Genomic DNA, 24,007 nt, shown 5'->3' with positions numbered 1-24,007 from the left:
TCTCCTGATTGGTACAGAAGCCTCTGTTGGGGGGATGTTAGTATAGCAGTGTAATAATCAAACCCCACCTCTCTCTCCTGATTGGTACAGAAGCCTCTGTTGGGGGGATGTTAGTATAGCAGTGTAATAATCAAACCCCACCTCTCTCTCCTGATTGGTACAGAAGCCTCTGTTGGGGGGATGTTAGTATAGCAGTGTAATAATCAAACCCCACCTCTCTCTCCTGATTGGTACAGAAGCCTCTGTTGGGGGGATGTTAGTATAGCAGTGTAATAATCAAACCCCACCTCTCTCTCCTGATTGGTACAGAAGCCTCTGTTGGGGGGATGTTAGTATAGCAGTGTAATAATCAAACCCCACCTCTCTCTCCTGATTGGTACAGAAGCCTCTGTTGGGGGGATGTTAGTATCGCAGTGTAATAATCAAACCCCACCTCTCTCTCCTGATTGGTACAGAAGCCTCTGTTGGGGGGATGTTAGTATCGCAGTGTAATAATCAAACCCCACCTCTCTCTCCTGATTGGTACAGAAGCCTCTGTTGGGGGGATGTTAGTATCGCAGTGTAATAATCAAACCCCACCTCTCTCTCCTGATTGGTACAGAAGCCTCTGTTGGGGGGATGTTAGTATCGCAGTGTAATAATCAAACCCCACCTCTCTCTCCTGATTGGTACAGAAGCCTCTGTTGGGGGGATGTTAGTATAGCAGTGTAATAATCAAACCCCACCTCTCTCTCCTGATTGGTACAGAAGCCTCTGTTGGGGGGATGTTAGTATAGCAGTGTAATAATCAAACCCCACCTCTCTCTCCTGATTGGTACAGAAGCCTCTGTTGGGGGGATGTTAGTATAGCAGTGTAATAATCAAACCCCACCTCTCTCTCCTGATTGGTACAGAAGCCTCTGTTGGGGGGATGTTAGTATAGCAGTGTAATAATCAAACCCCACCTCTCTCTCCTGATTGGTACAGAAGCCTCTGTTGGGGGGATGTTAGTATAGCAGTGTAATAATCAAACCCCACCTCTCTCTCCTGATTGGTACAGAAGCCTCTGTTGGGGGGATGTTAGTATAGCAGTGTAATAATCAAACCCCACCTCTCTCTCCTGATTGGTACAGAAGCCTCTGTTGGGGGGATGTTAGTATCGCAGTGTAATAATCAAACCCCACCTCTCTCTCCTGATTGGTACAGAAGCCTCTGTTGGGGGGATGTTAGTATCGCAGTGTAATAATCAAACCCCACCTCTCTCTCCTGATTGGTACAGAAGCCTCTGTTGGGGGGATGTTAGTATAGCAGTGTAATAATCAAACCCCACCTCTCTCTCCTGATTGGTACAGAAGCCTCTGTTGGGGGGATGTTAGTATAGCAGTGTAATAATCAAACCCCACCTCTCTCTCCTGATTGGTACAGAAGCCTCTGTTGGGGGGATGTTAGTATAGCAGTGTAATAATCAAACCCCACCTCTCTCTCCTGATTGGTACAGAAGCCTCTGTTGGGGGGATGTTAGTATAGCAGTGTAATAATCAAACCCCACCTCTCTCTCCTGATTGGTACAGAAGCCTCTGTTGGGGGGATGTTAGTATAGCAGTGTAATAATCAAACCCCACCTCTCTCTCCTGATTGGTACAGAAGCCTCTGTTGGGGGGATGTTAGTATAGCAGTGTAATAATCAAACCCCACCTCTCTCTCCTGATTGGTACAGAAGCCTCTGTTGGGGGGATGTTAGTATAGCAGTGTAATAATCAAACCCCACCTCTCTCTCCTGATTGGTACAGAAGCCTCTGTTGGGGGGATGTTAGTATAGCAGTGTAATAATCAAACCCCACCTCTCTCTCCTGATTGGTACAGAAGCCTCTGTTGGGGGGATGTTAGTATAGCAGTGTAATAATCAAACCCCACCTCTCTCTCCTGATTGGTACAGAAGCCTCTGTTGGGGGGATGTTAGTATAGCAGTGTAATAATCAAACCCCACCTCTCTCTCCTGATTGGTACAGAAGCCTCTGTTGGGGGGATGTTAGTATAGCAGTGTAATAATCAAACCCCACCTCTCTCTCCTGATTGGTACAGAAGCCTCTGTTGGGGGGGTGTTAGTATAGCAGTGTAATAATCAAACCCCACCTCTCTCTCCTGATTGGTACAGAAGCCTCTGTTGGGGGGGTGTTAGTATAGCAGTGTAATAATCAAACCCCACCTCTCTCTCCTGATTGGTACAGAAGCCTCTGTTGGGGGGGTGTTAGTATAGCAGTGTAATAATCAAACCCCACCTCTCTCTCCTGATTGGTACAGAAGCCTCTGTTGGGGGGGTGTTAGTATAGCAGTGTAATAATCAAACCCCACCTCTCTCTCCTGATTGGTACAGAAGCCTCTGTTGGGGGGGATGTTAGTATAGCAGTGTAATAATCAAACCCCACCTCTCTCTCCTGATTGGTACAGAAGCCTCTGTTGGGGGGATGTTAGTATAGCAGTGTAATAATCAAACCCCACCTCTCTCTCCTGATTGGTACAGAAGCCTCTGTTGGGGGGATGTTAGTATAGCAGTGTAATAATCAAACCCCACCTCTCTCTCCTGATTGGTACAGAAGCCTCTGTTGGGGGGATGTTAGTATAGCAGTGTAATAATCAAACCCCACCTCTCTCTCCTGATTGGTACAGAAGCCTCTGTTGGGGGGATGTTAGTATAGCAGTGTAATAATCAAACCCCACCTCTCTCTCCTGATTGGTACAGAAGCCTCTGTTGGGGGGATGTTAGTATAGCAGTGTAATAATCAAACCCCACCTCTCTCTCCTGATTGGTACAGAAGCCTCTGTTGGGGGGATGTTAGTATAGCAGTGTAATAATCAAACCCCACCTCTCTCTCCTGATTGGTACAGAAGCCTCTGTTGGGGGGATGTTAGTATAGCAGTGTAATAATCAAACCCCACCTCTCTCTCCTGATTGGTACAGAAGCCTCTGTTGGGGGGATGTTAGTATAGCAGTGTAATAATCAAACCCCACCTCTCTCTCCTGATTGGTACAGAAGCCTCTGTTGGGGGGATGTTAGTATAGCAGTGTAATAATCAAACCCCACCTCTCTCTCCTGATTGGTACAGAAGCCTCTGTTGGGGGGATGTTAGTATAGCAGTGTAATAATCAAACCCCACCTCTCTCTCCTGATTGGTACAGAAGCCTCTGTTGGGGGGATGTTAGTATAGCAGTGTAATAATCAAACCCCACCTCTCTCTCCTGATTGGTACAGAAGCCTCTGTTGGGGGGATGTTAGTATAGCAGTGTAATAATCAAACCCCACCTCTCTCTCCTGATTGGTACAGAAGCCTCTGTTGGGGGGATGTTAGTATCGCAGTGTAATAATCAAACCCCACCTCTCTCTCCTGATTGGTACAGAAGCCTCTGTTGGGGGGATGTTAGTATCGCAGTGTAATAATCAAACCCCACCTCTCTCTCCTGATTGGTACAGAAGCCTCTGTTGGGGGGATGTTAGTATAGCAGTGTAATAATCAAACCCCACCTCTCTCTCCTGATTGGTACAGAAGCCTCTGTTGGGGGGATGTTAGTATAGCAGTGTAATAATCAAACCCCACCTCTCTCTCCTGATTGGTACAGAAGCCTCTGTTGGGGGGATGTTAGTATAGCAGTGTAATAATCAAACCCCACCTCTCTCTCCTGATTGGTACAGAAGCCTCTGTTGGGGGGATGTTAGTATAGCAGTGTAATAATCAAACCCCACCTCTCTCTCCTGATTGGTACAGAAGCCTCTGTTGGGGGGATGTTAGTATAGCAGTGTAATAATCAAACCCCACCTCTCTCTCCTGATTGGTACAGAAGCCTCTGTTGGGGGGATGTTAGTATAGCAGTGTAATAATCAAACCCCACCTCTCTCTCCTGATTGGTACAGAAGCCTCTGTTGGGGGGATGTTAGTATAGCAGTGTAATAATCAAACCCCACCTCTCTCTCCTGATTGGTACAGAAGCCTCTGTTGGGGGGGATGTTAGTATAGCAGTGTAATAATCAAACCCCACCTCTCTCTCCTGATTGGTACAGAAGCCTCTGTTGGGGGGGATGTTAGTATAGCAGTGTAATAATCAAACCCCACCTCTCTCTCCTGATTGGTACAGAAGCCTCTGTTGGGGGGATGTTAGTATAGCAGTGTAATAATCAAACCCCACCTCTCTCTCCTGATTGGTACAGAAGCCTCTGTTGGGGGGGATGTTAGTATAGCAGTGTAATAATCAAACCCCACCTCTCTCTCCTGATTGGTACAGAAGCCTCTGTTGGGGGGATGTTAGTATAGCAGTGTAATAATCAAACCCCACCTCTCTCTCCTGATTGGTACAGAAGCCTCTGTTGGGGGGATGTTAGTATAGCAGTGTAATAATCAAACCCCACCTCTCTCTCCTGATTGGTACAGAAGCCTCTGTTGGGGGGATGTTAGTATAGCAGTGTAATAATCAAACCCCACCTCTCTCTCCTGATTGGTACAGAAGCCTCTGTTGGGGGGATGTTAGTATAGCAGTGTAATAATCAAACCCCACCTCTCTCTCCTGATTGGTACAGAAGCCTCTGTTGGGGGGATGTTAGTATAGCAGTGTAATAATCAAACCCCACCTCTCTCTCCTGATTGGTACAGAAGCCTCTGTTGGGGGGGATGTTAGTATAGCAGTGTAATAATCAAACCCCACCTCTCTCTCCTGATTGGTACAGAAGCCTCTGTTGGGGGGATGTTAGTATAGCAGTGTAATAATCAAACCCCACCTCTCTCTCCTGATTGGTACAGAAGCCTCTGTTGGGGGGATGTTAGTATAGCAGTGTAATAATCAAACCCCACCTCTCTCTCCTGATTGGTACAGAAGCCTCTGTTGGGGGGGTGTTAGTATAGCAGTGTAATAATCAAACCCCACCTCTCTCTCCTGATTGGTACACCTCTGTCTCCACATTCACGACACAATATGATCTGCAGTGGCTTGAATAAGATTCATTTCCGCTATCTCTTCGTGTTCATATTTTTGTTGGTCTATATATTTGTGTTGATAACATCGTAAAGCACAAGAGCGACAGAAGGGTATTAACGTGTTGATGTGTGTATCTTCTCTAAATGGTTCATGTGTGTTTGTTCTGCCAGGAGGTGAAGGCCGGTGATGTTCTGAGCAAGAAGAACCTCTGGGAGAATCTGGGAGACTCTTCCCCGTCTGGGAGAGCTGGGAAGGTAGTGTAGGCTTAAATCCAATTAACAAATCCATTCATTCATTAAACTATATAATATATATACAGTCCATTCGGAAAGTATTCAGAGCCGTTAGATTTTTCTAAATGTTGTTATGTTACAGCCTTATGATTTGCAAATGTATTAAAAATAAAAAACAGAAATACCTTATTTACATAAGTATTCAGACCCTTTGCAATGAGACTCGAAATGAAGCTCATGTGCATCCTGTTTCCATTGATCATCCTTGAGATGTTTCTGCAACTTGATTGGAGTCCACCTGTGGTAAATTAAACCGATTGGACATGATTTGTAAAGGTACACACCTGTCTATAGAAGGTCCCCTGCTCCCACAGGGGGGAGCAATTTAATCCATTTTAGAATAAGGCTGTAATGTAACAAAATTTGGAAAAAGTCAAGAGGTCTGGATACTTTCCGAGTGCACTGTATGAGGTCTGTTATTCAATTGGTGGATTATATTCAACACAAACAGCTGTCAACACAAACAGCTGTCAACACAAACAGCTGTCAACACAAACAGCTGTCAACACAAACAGCTGTCAACACAAACAGCTGTCAACACAAACAGCTGTCAACACAAACAGCTGTCAACACAAAGGTGTATGTAACTTTTTAATATAATTGGTGCTTAAAATAATAAATTGAAATGATACATACCTGCATTTGTACAAATTATAGATAGAATATTTTTTTCACTGCAATATCGAACTCTTTTCTAGGGAGCTTCCTCTGGTAAAAAGTACAAATTTGTGATGATGGCTCACGGCAAGTATGAGAAGGTTGTCGTCGGTGATGATGATTACAATGAGCACACTAACGGGAAATCAAGTAAGACTTACTTACATCCTGTTAGTAATGTATCATCATGTCTGTCCAGGAGAGAGAGAGAGGTCTGTTAGTAATGTATCATCATGTCTGTCCAGGAGAGAGAGAGAGGTCTGTTAGTAATGTATCATCATGTCTGTCCAGGAGAGAGAGAGAGGTCTGTTAGTAATGTATCAGGAGGGAGGTCTGGGTCTGTTAGTAATGTATCAGGAGAGAGGCGTCTGTTAGTAATGTATCAGGAGGGAGGGGTCTGGGTCTGTTAGTAATGTATCAGGAGAGAGAGAGAGGGGTCTGGGTCTGTTAGTAATGTATCAGGAGGGAGGTTTGGGTCTGTTAGTAATGTATCAGGAGGGAGGTCTGGGTCTGTTAGTTGCAATTCTATGGTATTTACTAGCAGTTCCTTAGCAGTCAGCCTTGGCAACCAAGTGATTGGGATTATCTTCTACTATATGACAGTACTAGATCTTAGACTAGTAGTACTAGATCTACCAGTACTAGATCTACCAGTACTAGATCTACCAGTACTAGATCTACCAGTACTAGATCTTAGACTAGTAGTACTAGATCTACCAGTACAAGATCTACCAGTACTAGATCTACCAGTACTAGATCTTAGACTAGTAGTACTAGATCTACCAGTACTAGATCTACCAGTACTAGATCTACCAGTACTAGATCTTAGACTAGTAGTACTAGATCTACCAGTATTAGATCTACCAGTACTAGGTCTTAGACTAGTAGTACCAGATCGTAGACTAGCAGTACTAGATCTACCAGTACTAGATCATAGACTAGCCGTACTAGATCTACCAGTACTAGATCTACCAGTACTAGATCATAGACTAGCAGTACTAGATCTTAGACTAATAGTACTAGATCGTAGACTAGCAGTACTAGATCTTAGACTACCAGTACTAGATCTACCAGTACTAGATCTACCAGTACTAGATCTACTAGTACTAGATCTTAGACTAGTAGTGCTAGATCATAGACTAGTAGTACTAGATCGTAGACTAGCAGTACTAGATCATAGACTTGCAGTACTAGATCATAGACTAGCAGTACTAGATCTTAGACTAGCAGTACTAGATCTACCAGTACTAGATCTACCAGTACTAGATCATAGACTAATGGTCATCTCTCAATCAACTAGGAACTTATATGTCACAAACCACATCAATAATGGTACATGACTAAATAAAAACCACAGGAAACTGATAGAACAGCGTAGAGTTTACTTCAATGTAAACATGTAGACAATAAAGCAATAATTGAGTTAATCACACGACTGGCAACATCATTCTATACTGGACACGTCTATACAAAATAATGTCCCGTATATACAATCAATACAGGTTTTTCCTTCTTCAGTTTTGACCCCCGGGGCGCCACAATCGTTTTTATTACTGCACACTTGTGAGTCGAGCCAATTCTATACCAACAAGTCTTAAGCAGCAGTGTGGTTATGGTTGGCTCACGGGGACACACCCCTGTTATTTATCAATGAGAAATGATTTCATTAAACAAAGACCTGAGAAGCATCAGATAGCTATAACAAAAATAGACATCTTAAATTAAAAAAAAATATTCCACAAATTCTCAAAAGTTCCTTACAGAAGAATAAACCTTTAAAGCTTAAAAAACATGTTTTAATGCTCATTAGATCTATTCCAGCAACAAAATTATCAAAAGCTTATTTTAAAACACCAGCTGTGTCTTTATTATTTAACAAATTAACTTTCAGTGTCACTTATCTACTTAACTTCCTATATCACGATGACCCTTCTGTAGTTTATTACACAGCTTCCTGTATCACGATGACCCTTCTGTAGTTTATTACACAGCTTCCTGTATCACGATGACCCTTCTGTAGTTTATTACACAGCTTCCTGTATCACGATGACCCTTCTGTAGTTTATTACACAGCTTCCTGTATCACCAAGACCCTTCTGTAGTTTATTACACAGCTTCCTGTATCACGATGACCCTTCTGTAGTTTATTACACAGCTTCCTGTATCACGATCACCCTTCTGTAGTTTATTACACAGCTTCCTATATCACAAAGACCCTTCTGTAGTTTATTACACAGCTTCCTGTATCACGAAGACCCTTCTGTAGTTTATTACACAACTTCCTGTATCACGATGACCCTTCTGTAGTTAATTACACAGCTTCCTGTATCACAAAGACCCTTCTGTAGTTTATTACACAGCTTCCTGTATCACGATGACCCTTCTGTAGTTTATTGCATGAAGCACCTTTATCTTACATTCCTTCATTCTTATCCATTCTGCACCATTGAAGACATTCATCACAAAGCAATCCATGTCCTATCATCTTGTCCCATAAGGACCCATGTCCTATCATCATGTCCCAATGAGGGCCCATGTCCTATCATCATGTCCCATAAAGATACATGTCCTATCATCATGTCCCATAAAGATACATGTCCTATCATCATGTCCCAATGAGGGCCCATGTCCTATCATCATGTCCCATAAGGCCCATGTCCTATCATCATGTCCCATAAAGATACATGTCCTATCATCATGTCCCATAAAGATACATGTCCTATCATCATGTCCCATAAGGATCCATGTCCTATCATCATGTCCCATAAGGCCCATGTCCTATCATCATGTCCCATAAGGATCCATGTCCTATCATCATGTCCCATAAGGATACATGTCCTATCATCATGTCCCATAAGGATCCATGTCCTATCATCATGTCCCATAAGGATACATGTCCTATCATCATGTCCCATAAGGCCCATGTCCTATCATCGTCCCAATGAGGACCCATGTCCTATCATCATGTCCCATAAGGAGCCATGTCCTATCATCATGTCCCATAAGGATCCATGTCCTATCATCATGTCCCATAAGGATACATGTCCTATCATCATGTCCCATAAGGATCCATGTGCTATCATCATGTCCCATAAGGATCCATGTCCTATCATCATGTCCCATAAGGATCCATGTCCTATCATCATGTCCCATAAGGATCCATGTCCTATCATCACGTCCCATAAGGATACATGTCCATCTGTTTTTTCTCTGCCCTTTCTTCTGCTCAGAGAATCTCCAACGTATCTAAAAACTGTCTCCCTCCTCCTACTGGACATTTGACATGACATTAATACATTCCATTTGCTATTTAAATATATTTTCAACCAACCTGCAAACTGAAAGTGCTTTTCAAACCAACTGTTTATGTGTTGTCATTTCCAGTCGGGCCTACGTATCCTTCTGCTGCCTTCTATTGAAGCCACACCTTCTCCCCCTGTATGTCCAACTTTTGCAGCTGTGCCCCTCCCATAGCTCCACTATAGAGTTATAAACACCAGAGGGAAAACTTCCACTGACTTTAAAAACGTTGCATGCAGTCACATTTTATGGTGTTAAGTTCAAAGTTAGAGTTCTCCCTCGAGTCTGGTGTATATACCCCTATTAGCTAGGCTCCACCTCTAGCTAGGCTCCGCCTCTAGCTAGGCTCCACCTCTAGCTAGGCTCCACCTCTAGCTAGGCTCCACATCTAGCTAGGCTCCACCTCTAGCTAGGCTCCACCTCTAGCTAGGCTCCACATCTAGCTAGCCTCCACATCTAGCTAGGCTCCACCTCTAGCTAGGCTCCACCTCTAACTAGGCCCAGCCTCTAATAATGCTCTACCTCTAGCTAGGCTCCACCTCTAATTAGGCTCCACCTCTAGCTGGGCTCCACATCTAGCTAGGCTCCACCTCTAGCTAGGCTCCACCTCTCTCACAGCTACACTGCTCTGTCATCCAATGCCCTTCCGTTGCATCAATCCAGGAATGTACAAGCCCTATTTATTACACACTGTCATCAGACACTCTACTCCTAACCTCACCCAGGGTGAACACTCTAAGACTAAGACACAAGCAATGCTTAAAAAAAATACAACATCGTTCTATGGCGCAAGAAAGATGTAATGAGCCGTCTGCATGCATCCAACATCATTGTCTTAAAAGCTCATGATCATAGTTAAAAATCGTAGTTTAAACACCATATTGAAGTAAATATCCTGGCATAGCCTACTGCACTGCAGCCCTTGATCAGAAGCTTATTTAACATACAGATCTCTAGCTATATGATAACTCAAATCAATCTATTGAGGTTTATTCATCTACTTAATGAGAAGATCGAGCAGCAATGTTCTGGTGTGTGTGGAGTTCAAAGTCAGACATCAGTTGTTCTTGAGGAACCGAATCCCCTGGCAGTTTTATTAAAGTCCTTCCCTTCCACGTCCTGATTTTTGCGGTTAATCAGCCCCCTCTGGAACACAGCTGACATCTTCACCAGCGGCTTCTCTGCAGCCTCTTTAATCTTTCTGGCATCAAAGCGCGGACTGTAGAGGAGGAGCGGCAGGCGACTGGCAAAAGAGGGGACGACCTCCATCTCATTCTCTTTCTGCTGATTGACTTTCCGTGTCTTATTGGTCTGCTCTCTCTGGTCTTTCTTCTTGTCGGAACCGTCGGGAGCTTTGCTAGCTTTGATCTGCTGCATGATTGCTTCCTTGGTAGAGAACATGTGGAAGAGCATGGCGTCCCACATCTTCATTGCTCTGGGCGCCTCTGTCTCCTTCAGCACTTCTTTGCCCTTCTCAGAGTGGTCTTTGACTTTTGCTGAAGAAGCTTGACTGGATTTGGCCTGGTCAGTGTTCTTACTGTAGATGGCGCCATCCCTGCGGACAGATTCGGGCTCTGGCTCCGGGAACTGAGGTTCCTCTGGTTCAACGACCATGTGTTTTTTGAGGCGCGACCAGCCACTGAACATGGTCTTCATACTTTTAGGTTTCATTGCATTCAGTGCAGTGTTAGCAAGGCTAGGTTTAGCTGTTGGAGCTTGGGGCTTGTCTACTTTGTCTACATTGTCAACAGTCGAAGATGCAGTTGATATCGTAGGCTTCGTACAGGGTGTCTCTTGACGTCTGGCTGCTTTCCCCTGTGCACCTGATGCATTGGCTTCCACATCTTCCATTGTGTCTGTCTCTGTCTGTCCAGTCTTTGGCTGAGATGGCGATGACATTCCTCTGTTTGTGGACGGGGCTTTTACAGAGGCTGAGGCCTGAGGCAGAGAGGCAGGATTGTAACAGTCAATCACTTTGGTAACGGCAGGTAGTGTTATCACAGTGTCTACGGCAGCGGTTGGGGTTGGGGACGATATACGTTCTATAGCAGGCTTTGTGGAAGTGGTGTTAGTCGATTTAGGCTCTGGTGTCGGTTTTAGGGAGGCAATAGCTTCAATGTCATGCTTCGTCAAGGGTTTAGCTTCGGTAGAAGGGTTTAACCAAGGTCTAGTGGGACTAAAGCAACTTCTTGATGCCATAACCTTTGCAGCAGGTCTAGCTTCAACAGTAGGGCTGATGCAGGATCTACTTTCTATAGTAGGTGTTGTTGAAGGTTGTACATTTATGGTAGGCTTGTTAGCTGGTTTAGGTTCTGGTGCAGGTTTTGTGAAGTCTCTAGTTTCCGTATTATTCTGTGGAAAGGGTTTAGCTTCAATAAAAGGGCTTAAGGTGGTTTCTCTTTCTATGGGCTTTGGGGAAGGTGGCACATATACGGTAGGCTTGTTAGCTGGTTTAGGCTCTGGGGGTGATTTAGCAAAGACTCTGGTTTCCATATTGTGCTGTATAATGGGTATAGCTTCAACAGTAGGGCTGAAGCAGGGTCTAGTTTCTCTAGTAGGTTCTGTTGAAGGTGGTACATATACGGTAGGCTTGTTAGCTGCTTTAGGCTCTGGGGATGATTTAGCAAAGACTCTGGTTTCCATATTGTGCTGTATAATGGGTATAGCTTCAACAGTAGGGCTGAAGCAGGGTCTAGTTTCTCTAGTAGGTTCTGTTGAAGGTGGTACATTTATGGTAGGCTTATTTGTTGCATGGTTAGATTCTGTAACAGATTTAGGTTCCATAGGTGTTGTTGACCATGGTCTGTTATGTCTACGTGGCGGTGTAGAAGGTAGGACTTTTATGGTAGGTTTGTTAGGAAACACTGAGACCGGTTTTGGGGAGGCGCTAGCTTCTACGACGGGCTTCATAAAGGGTTTAGCTTCAATAGTAGGGCTAAAAGAGTCTGCGGTAGGTTTTGTTGAAGGTTGTGCATTTATGGTAGTTATATTAGCCCAGACAGGTTCAAGGGATTTTGGTGAGGCGCTAGCTTCTGCAACATATTTTGTAAAGGGTTTAGTTTCTAAAGCAGGGGTTGAGGGAGGTACGGCCTCTATTATGGGAGGTGTGGGAGGTTGTACAATTATTATAGGCCTGTTAGTATGTGGGACATGTTTTGGAGAGGAACTATTGTTGTTAACAGGCTTTGTAAAATGCTTAGCTTGTAAAGTAGGGCTTATTGGGGATCTAATTTCTGTGGATGGCTGTGCACTTATGATAGTTGAGTTAGTACGTGTAGGCTCTAGGGATGGTTTCAGCCAAGCTCCATTTGCTACAATAGGGTTTGTAAATTGTTTACCTTCGTTCGTAGAGCTGGCTGTGAATCTCGTTTCAGTAGTGGACTTGGTGGAAGGTTTGTCATCAATGGTAGATTTTGTAGATTGTCTGCATTCAATTGCTTTGTGGGAGTTGGTTTCTACAAAATGCTTCCTGGTATGGTTTGCATGGTACTGCATGATACTGGGCAGAATATTTTCTGGAGTAGACTTGCCAGGTTGTACAGGTTCTATTAAATGCTCGTTGGGGAGTTGGGCTTTTATGCTAGGCGTGCTAGAGAGTTGGGCTACTATGCTAGGTGGGCTGGGAAGTTGGGCTACTATGATAGGTGAGCTGGGAAGTTGAGCTACTATGATAGGTGGGCTGGGAAGTTGGGCTACTATGATAGGTGGGCTGGGAAGTTGTGCTATTTTGGTAGGTGGGCTAGGAAGTTTAGTTCCAGTGATAGGTGTGCATGAATGTTGGTTTTCTATAGTAGGTTTGGTGAGGACTTGGGTTCCTGTTTCAATGGTAGGTGTTTCAATAGTAGGTGTATGAGAGAGTTGAGTTCTTATGGTTGGCACACTAGGCTTGCTAGGTAGTTTGGTGTCTATGGTAGGCTTGCCTGGTAGTATAGTTGCTGTGGTAGGTTGGCTGGGGAGTTGGCTTCCGATATCAGGGTTGTTGGGGACTCCTATGACAGGTTTTCTGGGTAGTTTAGTGTCTGTGCTAATATTAGCCTTGATAGAAAGATGCATGACTGTGGGATCTGCCTCTGACTTTCCACTGTGTCGGGGAATATTTGCTACAGTTGAATTTTGTGAAACTTCAGCATTTGGAATGCTGAAAGGAAACAGCGACTTTGACACAACATTCCTACCCATCGGGAATGAAGGAGTTTCATTTAGCTGAAATGGAGCTGGTCTGGTTGTGTGTACCACACCTGCTTTATGTGCCCGTCTTGGAACCTCAGAATGAGAGGCCATTGGTGTGGGGACTTCACTGGTGGCTGGTGGAAGAGTTAACTGTCCGAGGGCCAATAGAAGTTCAGGTTTTGTTATGTCCACAACGGGTGTTATATCAGGTTGTATTGCATAAGCAGGTGCTTCGGATTTGTTAACATCTGATGTATTGGGTTTAAATATGGCTGCCTTATCCGTCGGCGTCTGAGAACAGCCAGTTGCAGCTAAAGGTGTTGAAAGTGAAGGTGCCGGAACAGTAGAATGCAGCCCTTGCAAGGTAGGTTTCTGTTGTTCTCTGCTGGGTGTGTTTGATCCTACGGGGGATGTTTCAGGTTTAGAGATGAAAGGAGGACGAGGCCCATTTGGTAATCCATTAGTCTGTGCTGTGGGTGGTGATGGTGTTGATTCGTTAGCTTTAGGTCCAGAAGGACCGTAGTATGTCCGGATCCCACCATAGGCAACATACTCAGCCGGAGTCAGTCCGTAATATGTTGACCGTGTTTTAGTTTTTTGGGATGTAGGGGTCTTTTTATGCTCTATCAATGGTGCCAGAACTTTACGTAAGCCAATTATAGGAGAGTCTGGGTATCTAGGGGTCAATGGAGATTGAGGTGATGAAATCATTGGCGTTAGCACAGTGTTTGGAGGTGGTTGTGCTGAGATCATTGGCGTTAGCACAGTGTTTGGAGGTGGTTGTGCTGAGATCATTGGCGTTAGCACAGTGTTTGGAGGTGGTTGTGCTGAAATCATTGGCGTTAGCACAGTGTTTGGAGGTGGTTGTGCTGAAATCATTGGCGTTAGCACAGTGTTTGGAGGTGGTTGTGCTGAAATCATTGGCGTTAGCACAGTGTTTGGAGGTGGTTGTGCTGAGATCATTGGCACAGTGGGTCCGTTTGGTGGAGCTGAAATGGTTGGCGCTTTGAATCCATTTGAAGCTATCTTTGGTATCCCTTTGGTGGACAATGGGGTCTGTTGCTTTTGATACTCAGGTGGGGTTCCATATTCAGTTGTTTCATCCATCTTATCTTTCGGCATATGAGGTTCTGTAAACTTGACTGTTGGCTTGGAAACCGCAATGTCACGTGCAGCGATCTTTGATTCTAGAATCTCATTGGGAGTTCTCTCAGCCGTAGATCTTTCAGTGGTGGTTGTACTTCCACTAGTCTGGTTCCTATTTCTATCACCTTGTGAAAGTTCCACTGAGCCGGCACTGGCAGATGCAGCTGATTTTGGTTGTTCAGTGGCTGCTGAGCGAGTTTGGGCTGCACTTGTAACAGGCATTGATGGGGGAGATTTGACTGTACTGTTAACTGGCATTGATGGGGGTGATTTGACTCTGCTGGCAACAGGAATTGCTAGGGGAGTTTGGGCTGTACTGGTAACAGTCATCGCCGGGGGAGATTTAACTCTACACGTAACAGGCATGGGTGACTTGTGTCTCTGTGTGTTTATGACTGAGGCATGTACATCTTGATAGGAGCTGAAGGCATGAGATATATTAGTCATAAATCCGAGCATAGTAGTTGTATCCTGTATCTCCTTGTATCTGTGTGTCTCTTTGTTTACAACCAAAGCATGTACATCTTGATAGGAGCTGAATGCAGAAGATATCGTAGCCATAGACCGTTCCATGTTGGTTGTTATTCCATTAGTCTGAGTTGTACTTCTTTCAACACTGGTCAGACCTTGTAAATGTTTGTCAGAGTTAGATCCTATTGGTTTTAGTGCTTCTGCTGCAGCTGAGGGAATATTGCTTGTCGTGGTAACAGGCATTGAAGGAGGAGATTTGACTCTACTGTTAAGAGGTATTGCTGAGGGTGTTTGGGCTGTACTGGTTACATGTATTGTTGAGGGAGATTTAACTCTACTGTTAACAGTTATTGCTGAGGGTGTTTGGGCTGTACTGGTAATAGCCATTGGCGACTTGAATCTCTGTGTGACGTGTACATCCTGACAGGAGCTGAACATAGAAGATAAATTAGCCATAGATCCTCCCATGGTAGTTGTAATTCCATTATTTTGGAATATGTCTGTATCTGAACGAGATCCAATTGGTTTCAGTTGTTCGGTTGCTGCTGAGAGAGCACTGGTAACAGTCATTGGTGACTTGTATTTCTCTGTCTCTGTGTTTACGACCGAGGCGTGCACATCCCGAGAGGAGAAGAAGACTGGACTTGCAGCGAACAGGAGTGGATTGGCTTTCGATATCTCAAAAACAGGTGTCAGTCTTCCCATTGTGGGATGGTGTGAGGGTGTTTTCGATCTTCCAGAAGGGGTCTTTGCCACGGAAACTTTATATGGGATAGCCGGCTCACTTTGGTGACAAGTCATTGGTGATTTCTCCCTGTGTATAGTGGATAACGATGCTCCTTGATACAATATATTCACTCCTGTTATGTCTGGAAGTGCAGGCTTGGAGATTTCGTAAAACGTTGCCTTGGATGTGTAAATCATTGTTTGTGGGACGACGTCAGACGGTTTGACTTTATGGGAATTAGCTTGATTTATTTGCGTGCTGACCCTCTTGGAAGCCACTTTGTTCATAATGTGATCTTCAGAACCAAGGTTATTAGTGACCAAAACTGGTGTGGTCTTTGGAGCCTCATCCTTTGGCTTACTGGGTGTCGTCACCTGATGGGTTGAGGTCAGAGGTTGTGTCTGAAGGGTTGGCGCTGACATCAGTACTGGAGCAGGAGGTGGGACTGGAACTTGGACCTGAGCGGGTAATGGTGCCAGAACCGGACCCAGGCTCGGACCACTAGGTACTGGTGGGGAAAGAGTCATAACATGAGTTGATATCTTAGGGGAACATGGAGTTGGGGGAGTTGACTGTGGTACACTGGGGACTGAGTCTGGAGCTACTGTTGCCGTGGCCACCGACCCAGACGAATTCAGTGCTACAGATGAATACAAGTCATACAGATGAACTGCAGGGCCTTGTGAGAACTCAGGTACGGGTGGGGGTGGGGGTGGGGGTGGCGGAGGCGAGGGTGGCATCATACTTTCTGTGTCGTCATCGTCAAACATAAACGACGAGCACTCAAAGAGGGGCGCCACCTGGTTCTCTGATGTCTGCATGGGAGCGGTGTAGTCCAGTGGGGGAAAGACCCCTGTCTGGCCGTAAGGATTGTTACCATATGGACCACTGGGGGGGAACGAGAACGGAGAGGGGGGGTGTGGATCATACAGAGGCCTAATGGGGAAACTGAAGTCCGGCGACCGGGGAGGAGTCGAGTGTGTGTCGCTGTGCTCGAGGTCCGAAGCTTCGTGTACGGGGGACAGACAGGAGCGGAAGGGGATGGGAGTCTGGGAGGGTCGGGCTTTCTTCTTGGCACTCTTCTTGATGAGTTTCTGCAGCCGGGCATTGGCCTTGTCTGGTTTGGGCAGCAGGGGAGGGGGAGGCTGGGAGGGGTCGGGAAGGTCCGGCTGGAGTCCATTGCTGTAACTGACTGCCATCAGCGTTTCATTTCAACCCCCTGAAAAGACAAAAAACAAAGACAAAACATCAAGCAGAAAGAATTCAATGACAAAATGATATATTTATTTGACATAAATCTACCAAAACTTTAACCGGGGTGGCAGGTTAGCATAGTGGTTAGAGCGTTGGACTAGTAACCGGAAGGTTGCAAGTTCAAACCCCCGAGCTGACAAGGTACAAATCTGTCGTTCTGCCCCTGAACAGGCAGTTAACCCACTGTTCCTAGGCCGTCATAGAAAATAATATTGTTTTTAACTTGTGTTTAACTAGTTAAAAAAATAAAATAAATCCATGTCTTTAATTTTTTTGTGAGCTTCTATTAAGAGAAAAATTCATTACAAACGGACAACATTTGAAACCAATTAGAAGATGCCACATACTAGTGTGTTACTGTAATTAATAGAAATGAATCATTGACATCCCTCTTCTCTTTCTGGTTTGATTTTCAGCTGGACAATGCCTTGAGGAACTGTGAAGAACAGACGTTGGACTGTGATTATTTCGACGATCACTTCACATCATATTTATCATTCATTTCATTTAGCTGACATATTCCTCTCAAAAACTATGTTTAGATCAACGTGTCTGAAGCATATGCAGTATGTTATGTGAACCAGTTGATTTTCTCTATAGCAACACACTGCCAACCTGGTATAAAATTATTCACAAACGGTCAAAAATATAAAATTATTCAAAAATATTCATGTTTGTACTCGTTTATTTTGGACAATCTTATCCATGATGTATTTTAGTGAATAATGTGTTTTCATTTACTATTTGTTTTAACTTTAATTAAAAAAAATAATAATAAAGTAAATGAATGAGGTAAATGTGCCATTGTGTGATGTGACGTATTAACAGTATTTAAACAGTCAAGTCCTATTTCTGTGGTTCTATCAATCTCTATGTTGTTCTATCAATCTCTATGTTGTTCTATCAATCTCTATGTTGTTCTATCAATATCTCTATGTTGTTCTATCAATCTCTATGTTGTTCTATCAATCTCTATGTTGTTTCCATTAGTGGGTGAGGTCATGGTATACTGATCCTGTGGTCTGCGCATGTTGTTTCAGTAATGTGGGCCAGCCCTCACAGCTGTCCTGCTCTTTATTTAACCACTGCTAATGGCTCTATGAAAACTGCTTTAGATAGATTTGGCATCCCATGACAACCGGCTCGTTAAAAATAGGTTCTTAAAAGGGCTTCGGTATCCTGGGGCTGCTGGGTAACTTTATAAAACCTCAATAGTTGAAATAGACAATAGAAGTCCCTTTGGTGTCTACTTTATAAGGATCGTAATATGTGAGGCAAGTATAAACATGTCTCCATATAAAGTTTATACACTGCTCAAAAAAATAAAGGGAACACTAAAATAACACATCCTAGATCTGAATGAATGAAATATTCTTATTAAATACTTCTTTCTTTACATAGTTGAATGTGCTGACAACAAAATCACAAAAAAAATAGCAATGGAAATCTAATTTATCAACCCATGGAGGTCTGGATTTGGAGTCACACTCAAAATTAAAGTGGAAAACCACACTACAGGCTGATCCAACTTTGATGTAATGTCCTTAAAACAAGTCAAAATGAGGCTCAGTAGTGTGTGTGGCCTCCACATGCCTGTATGACCTCCCTACAACGACTGGGCATGCTCCTGATGAGGTGGTGGATGGTCTCCTGAGGGATCTCCTCCCAGACCTGGACTAAAGCATCCGCCAACTTCTGGACAGTCTGTGGTGCAACGTGGCGTTGGTGGATGGAGCGAGACATGATGTCCCAGATGTGCTCAATTGGATTCAGATCTGGGGAACGGGCGGGCCAGTCCATAGCATCAATGCCTTCCTCTTGCAGGAACTGCTGACACACTCCAGCCACATGAGGTCTAGCATTGTCTTGCATTAGGAGGAACCCAGGGCCAACCACACCAGCATATGGTCTCACAAGGGGTCTGAGGATCTCATCTCGGTACCAAATGGCAGTCAGGCTACCTCTGGCGAGCACATGGAGGGCTGTGCGGCCCCCCAAAGAAATGCCACCCCACACCATGACTGACCCACCGCCAAACCGGTCATGCTGGAGGATGTTGCAGGCAGCAGAACGTTCTCCACGGCGTCTCCAGACTCTCCAGTCTGTCACATGTGCTCAGTGTGAACCTGCTTTCATCTGTGAACCAATTCGGATGATATTGTTGATTACTGCTGTTTTTTTTAAACTCTTTTCTCTCTTATAACTAGCTGATTCATCTAGACTACATTAGAGGTGATCAGATTATATATCTAACTAGCTGATTCATCTAGACTACATTAGAGGTGATCAGATTATATATCTAACTAGCTGATTCATCTAGACTACATTAGAGATGATCAGATTATATATCTAACTAGCTGATTCATCTAGACTACATTAGAGATGATCAGATTATATATCTAACTAGCTGATTCATCTAGACTACATTAGAGATGGTCAGATTATATATCTAACTAGCTGATTCATCTAGACTACATTAGAGATGATCAGATTATATATCTAACTAGCTGATTCATCTAGACTACATTAGAGATGATCAGATTATATATCTAACTAGCTGATTCATCTAGACTACATTAGAGATGATCAGATTATATATCTAACTAGCTGATTCATCTAGACTACATTAGAGATGATCAGATTATATATCTAACTAGCTGATTCATCTAGACTACATTAGAGGTGATCAGATTATATATCTAACTAGCTGATTCATCTAGACTACATTAGAGATGATCAGATTATATATCTAACTAGCTGATTCATCTAGACTACATTAGAGGTGATCAGATTATATATCTAACTAGCTGATTCATCTAGACTACATTAGAGATGATCAGATTATATATCTAACTAGCTGATTCATCTAGACTACATTAGAGATGATCAGATTATATATCTAACTAGCTGATTCATCTAGACTACATTAGAGATGATCAGATTATATATCTAACTAGCTGATTCATCTAGACTACATTAGAGATGATCAGATTATATATCTAACTAGCTGATTCATCTAGACTACATTAGAGATGATCAGATTATATATCTAACTAGCTGATTCATCTAGACTACATTAGAGATGATCAGATTATATATCTAACTAGCTGATTCATCTAGACTACATTAGAGGTGATCAGATGATATATCTAACTAGCTGATTCATCTAGACTACATTAGAGATGATCAGATTATATATCTAACTAGCTGATTCATCTAGACTACATTAGAGGTGATCAGATTATATATCTAACTAGCTGATTCATCTAGGCTACATTAGAGATGATCAGATGAAATAACTAACTAGCTGATTCATATAGCCTACATTAGAGATGATCAGGTGACAACTAACTAGCTGAATTATATAGCCTACATTAGAGATGATCAGATGGTATATCTAACTAGCTGATTCATATAGCCTACATTACAGATGATCAGGTGACATAACTTACCCAACCCAGGAGGGGTTGTAGCAAAGAGGTCGTTTTTTATGACTCCCTTTCATTTGTTGTTCTAGCTTGCTTAGTCATTTTTTTTGTGGTTGAATCCACTTAGATCATTAGCCCTGTCAACGGTCTGTGCAACCTGTGTCCTGCAGTGGGGGATCCTTAGGGGAGGACCATCCTACTCAGTGAATTTCAGATTATAATATGTTGAAGTATCCTTTTTAGATAAAACTGTACTACATACAGTGCCTTCAGAAAGTATTCATACCCCTTGACTTATTTCACATTTTGTTTCTGTTAAAGCCTGAATTCAAAATGGATTACATTTATTTTTCTCTCACCCATCTACACACAATATCCCATAATGACAAATTGAAAACATGGTTGTTTAAAAAAATATATATATATTGAAAATGAAATACAGAAATATCTCATTTACATAAGTATTCACATCTCTTTGTTATGACACGCCAAATTGAGCTCAGGTTAAATTAAATTGGACATGATTTAGAAAGGAACACACCTGTCTATACAAGGTCCCACTGTTGTCAGATCAGAAACTGTAACATGGAGTCCAATACACTGCCAGTAGATCTCTGAGAGAGAACTGTGATGAGGTATATATCTGGGGAAGGGTATTCAACTATTTCTACAATGTTGACAGTTTCCAAGAGCACAGTGGTCTCCATCATTGGGAAACGGAAACAATACGGAACTACCCAGACTATGTTGTGTTTGTGTCTGAATTTAAAATGGATTCAATTGAGATCAGTGTGTCACTGATCTACCACGATATGCCATAGTGTGAAAGTGGAATATTGTTTGTTGAACATTTTTTAAATGAATTAAAAATGAAAAGCTGAAATGTCTTTAGTCAATAAGTATTCAACCCTTTCGTTATGGAAAGCCTAAATAAGTTCAGAAGGATAAATGTGGTTCATAAAATGTCTAATAAATTGCATGGACTCATTCCGTGTTCAGTAACAGTGGTTAACATTCTTTATTAATGACTACCCCATATCTGTACCCCAGACATACAATCATTTTTAAGTTCCCTCAATTGAGTAGTGAATTTGACACAGACTCAACCGCAAAGACAAGGGAAGTTTTCAATGCCTCGCAAAGGGCACCAACACTTTCAGCTTGGTAAATGATCAATTAGGCTTCGGATGGTGCATCAATACACCCAGTCACTACAAAGATACAGGCATCTTTCCTAACTCAGTTGCCGGAGAGGAAGGAAACTGCTCAGGCATTTCAGCATGAGGCCAATGGTGACTTTAAAACAGTTAGAATTTAATGGTTGTGATATGAGAAAACTGAGGATGGATCAACAACATTGTAGTTACTCCACAATACTAACCTAAATGACAGAGTGAAAAAAAGGAAGCTTGTACAGAATACAAATATTCCAAAACTTGCATCCTGTTTACAACAAGGCACTTAAATAATACTGCAAAAAACTCCTAAATACAAAGCATTATGTTTGGGGAAAATCCAACACACCACATCACTGAGTACCACTCTTCATATTCTCAAGCATGGTGGTGGTTGCATCAGGTTATGGGTATGCTTGTTATGAGCAAGGACTTTGTTAAGGACTAAGGAGTGTCTTAGGATAAAAATAAACAGAATAGAGCTAAGCACAGCTAATATCCCAGAGGAAAACCTGGTTTAGTCTGCTTTCCAACAGACACTGAGGAATTAATTAATCTTTCAGCAGGACAATAACCTAAAATACAAGGCCAAATCTACACTTGAAATTGCTTACCAAGATGACATTGAATGTCCTGAGTAGCCTGGTTACAGTTTTGACTCAAATCGGCTTGAAAATCTATGGTAAGACTTGAAAATGGCAATGACTAACCATCAACTTGACAGAGCTTGAAGAACTTTAAAAAGAACTACGGGCAAATATTGTTAATGGGGGGAAGAAAAAGTCCAAGCTCATAAAATAAGTAGTTTGTATATTTCTATTCTAAAATAAAGCCTGTCCTCCATTTACAACAGACATGTTCCGTAAGATACAGTAGCACGTTATGCTTGTTACAGCGGAAAAGGAAAGGTTTTGTTTCCTAAACACCCGGGGCTCTAATATAGGTCTGGCTGCCTCTTGGGACACTGGGAAAAGGTCCAGGGCCTAATTTTAGTCTGAGGTAAGAGAGGGGGGAAGGTATCGTGAGACACCAGACACCTGCTCTCTGCAGTTATCTGTCCTACAGGCAGTGAATCAATCCCACTGTGCTCTGTGAACCAATGGGTACGTTTCAGGTCGTCTTTTATTCAGTCATACTGTACAGATGATAAGATCTCACAACGTCAGGAGATGTGTTAAATGTCGCAGGAACCAAATTAATGTGATTTGTCAGTCTTCTGAGATGAGTAGCACGACTACAATAAAGCTGACCTGGAACGCGGCCATTACTAGGCCACAGCTTCTGTAGGCCACAGCCAGGCCACCGCATGGGAAGACATCAAATTGCATACTCAATTGTATACTCCTCACGTCCTGTCCTCTCTCCTTGTCTAGTTCTCAAAATCCGGTACAGGTAGCTCTGTAGCTGTCATGGAAAGTGTAAGATTAACTTGGCACTGTCCTCTGACCTCAAGTTAAACTCCTTTACTTTAGAACAGTGAAATCAACCACAAGTAAAAACAGACATAAACGATGTCAAATGACGATCGGAAAACTGAGTTGTATGTCCACAATCACCCGTTTTTTTTGTCGACAAAATTAATTTTAGTCAAATTTGCCGCCAGTTTATTAATATAGCAGTTTGCTATTTTTGTCTTGTTATACTGTCAAACAGAGAATAATTCACTTTTACAGGCGTATACTGTCACTGTACACAGAAAACACATCCAAATATCACAACGTACATTAGAATCTGTCTTTATTTCTTCAGAAGTACATTTTCCAGTCCAGTGATATAACAGAGATTGTGTTGCTAGGCAGATACCGTTCATCTGTTCATTACTGATGCAAAACGTGCAACATGTTTAAGTGTAGGTCTACACATGCTAACTTTTTTTTGTTTAATTGATCATATTCATGGCGTTTTGAGAGGTTCAAATGCATTTCCGGGGAGCAAATCCCCAACAGATGTAGTTGGCCTACTCCCCCGTCCATGCAAATGCAACACATAACAGGACAGTAACATGATCTAGCCAATCACACGGACACACACTGAATTACATTGTGTTTACCTTAGGGATTCCTAGTTAGGGGCAAACTCTCTGGCTGGCCTCGGCTGCTATAATCCCAGACTGGCGTGTAACCTCACAGAGGCAGGGTCATCTTGGACTGAGTGAGCTGAACCCTGTCTACCATAGCGGGGCAACGATCTCCCGTCGGCAACCACTCCAAAAATAAAACCCTGATGCACCCAGTACCTGTTCCACTGTGACAGCAGAACTGGAGCCAGCGCAGCACCGAGGCAGGACCATGACAGCTACAGAGCTACCTGTACCGAGGCAGGACCATGACAGCTACAGAGCTAACTGTACCGAGGCAGGACCATGACAGCTACAGAGCTACCTGTACCGAGGCAGGACCATGACAGCTACAGAGCTACCTGTACCGAGGCAGGACCATGACAGC

At 43.2% G+C, this 24,007-nt stretch overlaps 3 protein-coding genes across 7 annotated transcripts in view; 1 reads left to right on the top strand and 2 right to left on the bottom strand.

Moving 5' to 3' along the window:
- The window catches only part of LOC139411779 (non-muscle caldesmon-like), a 72,355-nt gene extending 54,054 nt beyond the window's left edge, over positions 1-18,301 (top strand). For all 5 annotated transcript variants that reach the window (XM_071158520.1, XM_071158519.1, XM_071158518.1 and 2 more), the window contains 3 exons: positions 5,113-5,196; positions 5,934-6,042; positions 17,377-18,301. In XM_071158520.1, the coding sequence (XP_071014621.1) occupies positions 5,113-5,196; positions 5,934-6,042; positions 17,377-17,402 (219 nt within the window). In that variant the 3' untranslated portion in view covers positions 17,403-18,301. The remainder of the gene's footprint in view (positions 1-5,112; positions 5,197-5,933; positions 6,043-17,376) is intronic.
- On the bottom strand, positions 8,322-12,830 carry LOC139411780 (proline-rich protein 33-like). The gene is made up of 2 exons (XM_071158523.1): positions 12,531-12,830; positions 8,322-11,130 (listed from the first exon to the last, which is right to left on the bottom strand). The coding sequence occupies exons 1-2, from the start codon at positions 12,591-12,593 to the stop codon at positions 10,243-10,245; spliced, it is 951 nt and encodes a 316-aa protein (XP_071014624.1). The 5' UTR covers positions 12,594-12,830; the 3' UTR covers positions 8,322-10,242.
- LOC139411814 (uncharacterized) lies at positions 14,039-23,793 on the bottom strand. Its single transcript, XM_071158554.1, has 3 exons — positions 23,614-23,793; positions 15,962-16,925; positions 14,039-14,399 (listed from the first exon to the last, which is right to left on the bottom strand). The coding sequence occupies exons 2-3, from the start codon at positions 16,903-16,905 to the stop codon at positions 14,039-14,041; spliced, it is 1,305 nt and encodes a 434-aa protein (XP_071014655.1). The 5' UTR covers positions 16,906-16,925; positions 23,614-23,793.
- Positions 23,794-24,007: the final 214 nt, after the last annotated feature.

Source organism: Oncorhynchus clarkii, chromosome 6 (assembly GCF_045791955.1).
Source record: "Oncorhynchus clarkii lewisi isolate Uvic-CL-2024 chromosome 6, UVic_Ocla_1.0, whole genome shotgun sequence".
In the NCBI taxonomy this organism is placed as follows: Eukaryota; Metazoa; Chordata; class Actinopteri; order Salmoniformes; family Salmonidae; genus Oncorhynchus; species Oncorhynchus clarkii.
The sequence above is the reverse complement of the archived record's forward strand: the minus strand, read 5'-3'. Positions and strand labels throughout refer to the sequence as shown.